The sequence below is a fragment of the Tupaia chinensis genome, unplaced genomic scaffold (genome assembly GCF_000334495.1).
Source record: "Tupaia chinensis unplaced genomic scaffold, TupChi_1.0 Scaffold000628_1, whole genome shotgun sequence".
Lineage (NCBI taxonomy): Eukaryota > Metazoa > Chordata > Mammalia > Scandentia > Tupaiidae > Tupaia > Tupaia belangeri.
Window position 1 is genome coordinate 3655659 of NW_006160148.1, and position 3420 is coordinate 3659078.

A 3420-nucleotide genomic window follows, 5' to 3' on the forward strand; every position below is an offset into this window, starting at 1 on the left:
CCCTCCAGGGTCAGGGTGAGGGTGGGGGCAGAGGTGGCCTTGAGCTTCTTCCCAGGCTCACTCTACCTCCTTTGGTGGATTGTCTGAGGACACTCTCGGCTCTCCTCCTAGGAGGACAACTGGACGAGGAGGCTCCTCGTTTCAAGCTGGGCCTTGTGGAAGAGCTGGAGAGTCCTGAGGCTATGGTGAGCCTCCACCTCCCTGCCCTCCTCCATCCCTCCTCTCCGGCTTCCCCTCTATGATCTCACTGAGCACCCTCCTCCTACTTGAATCCCTGGCCCCCTGACTACTCTGGACCCTGCACCTTCTTGGGGTGGGAGGAAGGGCACAGCACGTGGTCCACCAAGGTCGTGAGAGGGGGAAGGGCTACCTTCTGCATCTCTCCCTCCTTGTGTCCTAAGTGTTCCCCCCACAAAAACACATGCACCTGTTGCCTGCAGCTGGAAGAACACAAATGTAGCTGCCAGCAACTGGCTCCCCGGGCAGCTCCATCCCAGGAGGAGCCACAGAGGGAGCCTCTCTCCTCTGGGACCAAGAGTGACTACAAGTGTGGGGAGAGCCACCAGGGACTACAGGAGGCCATGGAGAAGCTGAAGGTGAGTGAGTTTCCCCTAACATGGGCCATTGAATGGTGGGCATGGTGCAGGTCACTGCTGAGACCTGACCTGTTCCCGGGGCTCCAGAGCCGCTTTCTGCAGGTCATGGAGGAGAAGGCGGCCCTGCAGGAGCGAGTGGACACATTAGAACACTGCTGTCTACTGCTCTCTGAAGAAACCGAGACCATTGGTGAGCTGAGATGCCAGGGCCAATGGTCAGCAAGCTGTGGGTGTGTGGGGGAAGCACCTGTGCCCTGTCCTCACACCAGCCCACTGGCCCTCGATCCCTACAGGAGCCTACATTGCCCTGTACCAGAGGCAGAGTGCGGTACTTAAAGAGCGTTATAGGGAGAAGGACGAGTTCATCCATCAGCTGGTGCAGGACAACGAGAAGTTGAAGGTGGGGCCATGAGCTTCTCTGCAGGCAGGGCAGGGCCTGGTCCAGAGTAGGAGCAGGGCACTGAGCACTTTCTCTGTGGGTGGGTTAGGGATGGTGCACTGGGGACCTCTGAGGGAGCCTGCGGGTACTGGTCCCAGGTATGGCCAGGGTAGGGGAGGAGCACTGAGCACCTTTTGCTCCAGGTAGAGCTGCTGGAGCTACAGGGTCAGGTGCTGTGGCTTGTGGACAAACAAAAGGAGCGGCAGGGCAAGTTCCGGTCCACCACTCAGAGCCCTGCAGAGGAGCTTGTTCCAGGTCTGCCCATGTCGCAGGAGTTCAGCACTGCTGACCAGCTGGGTGGTGAGTAGCACCCTGGGCCTGGTGCGTTGGGAAGGCAGCAGGCATTGTGAGGGTGCCTAGAACTGAGCCTGTCCCTCTGTCTTCACAGCCTGTCGGGACGTCAGCCTCACTGACAACATTCAGCCTGGACAAGGAAAAGCTGGGATGGGATGTACTACTGGGAACACCACCACCCAGCCGATCACGCAGCTGCCACAGGAGATCCAGAACCCGCAGGAGCTAGCTGACATCGATAGCAAACCCTGCCTCCCCTTCTTCTACCGGGCTGGTGGGAACAACCAGGTCAAGATCCTGGTTGTCTAAGCCTCATACCACCATGCTAAGCCTCACACCATCAGGCCAAACCTGATACCACCAGAACAAGCCTCATGCCACCAGGTTAAGACTCATACTAGCAGTCCAAGCCTCGAACCAGCAGCCCAAGCCTCATACCAGCAGGCTAAACTTCATTTACACTACCAGGTCAAGCCTCACACCATCAGGCAAAGCCTCACTTCAGCAGTCCAAGCCTCATACCACCAGGCAAAGCCTCACACCACCAAGCCAAATCTCACAACAGCCGGCCAAGCCTCACACCACCAGGCAAAGCCTTACACTACCAGGCCAAGCCTCACAACAGCAGGCCAGGCCTCATTCCACAAGGCCCAGCCTCACAGCAGCAGGCCAAGCCTCACACCAGCAGACCAAACCTCACAGGCCAAGCCTCACACCAGCAGGCCAAGTCTCAAACCAGTAGGCCAAGCCTCATGCCACCAGGCTAAGCCTCCTGCCAGCAAGTCAAGCTTCAAGTCAGCGGCCAAGCCTCACATTAGCAGGCTAAGCCTCACACTACAAGGCCAAGCCTCCCACGACTAGGCAACACCTCACACCAACAAGCAAAACCTCACACCAGCAGGCCAAACTCAAACCAGCAGACTAACCCTTACTCAACAAAACCAAGCCTTACACTACAAGGCGAAGCCACACACCAGCAGGCCAAGCCTCAAGCCAGCATGCTAAGCCTCATGCCAGCAGGCTAAGACTGTCACTACTAGGCCAAGCCTCACACAGCAGGCAAAGCCTCACACCAGCAGGCTAAGCCTTACACTATAAAACCAAGCCTTACACTATAAGGCCAAGCCTTACACCAGCAGGCCAATCCTCAAGCCAGGACCCAAACCTCAATCCAGCAGGCCAAGCCTCACACCATCAGGATAAGCCTCACCCCACCAGGATAAGCCTCAAGCCCACAGGCTAAGCCTCATGCTTCCAGCCCAAGCCTCACCCCAGTAGGCTAAGCCTCACACCAGGAGGCTAAGCGTCTACCACCAGGCAAAGCCTCACATCAGCAGGCAAAGCCTCATACCAGGAGGCCAAGCCTCAAACCCAAAGGCCAATCCTCACACTACCAGGCCAATTCTCAAACCCTCAGGCAAAGCCTCAAACCACCATGAAAAGCCTCATGTCAGCAGGCCAAGACTCAAACCAGCAGGCCAAGACACATACTAGCAGGCTAAGACTCATACCAGAAGGCTAAGCCTCTCACTACCAGGCCAAGCCTTAGTGAGGCTACCTACCAGAAAGCTAAGCCTCCATCCACAATGCTAAGCCTCACACCACCAGGCCAAGCCTTGCCTCACACCACCAGGCTAAGTTTCACAATAGCAGGCCAAGCATCAATCCAGCAAGCAGGTCAAGCCTTACGCCAGCAGGCAAAGCCTCAAGCCAGCAGGGTAAGCCTCAAGTCAGCAGGGTGAGCCTCATGCCAGCAGGCTAAGACTGACACTATGAGGCCGAGCCTCACTCCAGCAGTCCAAACCTCATACCACCAGGCCAAGCCTCACACCACCAGGCCAAGCCTCATACCTGAAGGCTAAGGCTTACACTAAAAGGCCAAGCCTCACACTACAAGGCCAAGCTTCACACCAGCAGGCCATTCCTCAAAATGGGAGGGCAAGCCTCAAACCAGCAGTCCACGCTTCATGCCAGCAGAACATGCCTCAAGTCAGTAGGGTAAGCCTCAAGCCAGCAGGCTAAACCTGACATTACGAGGTCAAGCCTCTCACCAGCAGGCCAAGCCTCACACCAGTCAGCCAAGCTTCACAG

At 57.0% G+C, this 3420-nt stretch overlaps 1 protein-coding gene across 1 annotated transcript in view; it reads left to right on the forward strand.

Annotated features, from left to right (window-relative positions):
* LOC102471345 (golgin subfamily A member 2-like) overlaps positions 1-2024 on the forward strand; it is a 2559-nt gene extending 535 nt beyond the window's left edge. The window contains exons 2-7 of the mRNA XM_006159486.1: positions 56-185; positions 441-596; positions 684-786; positions 890-996; positions 1179-1335; positions 1424-2024. Coding sequence (XP_006159548.1) covers positions 56-185; positions 441-596; positions 684-786; positions 890-996; positions 1179-1335; positions 1424-1638 — 868 coding nt within the window. The 3' untranslated portion in view covers positions 1639-2024. The remainder of the gene's footprint in view (positions 1-55; positions 186-440; positions 597-683; positions 787-889; positions 997-1178; positions 1336-1423) is intronic.
* Positions 2025-3420: the final 1396 nt, after the last annotated feature.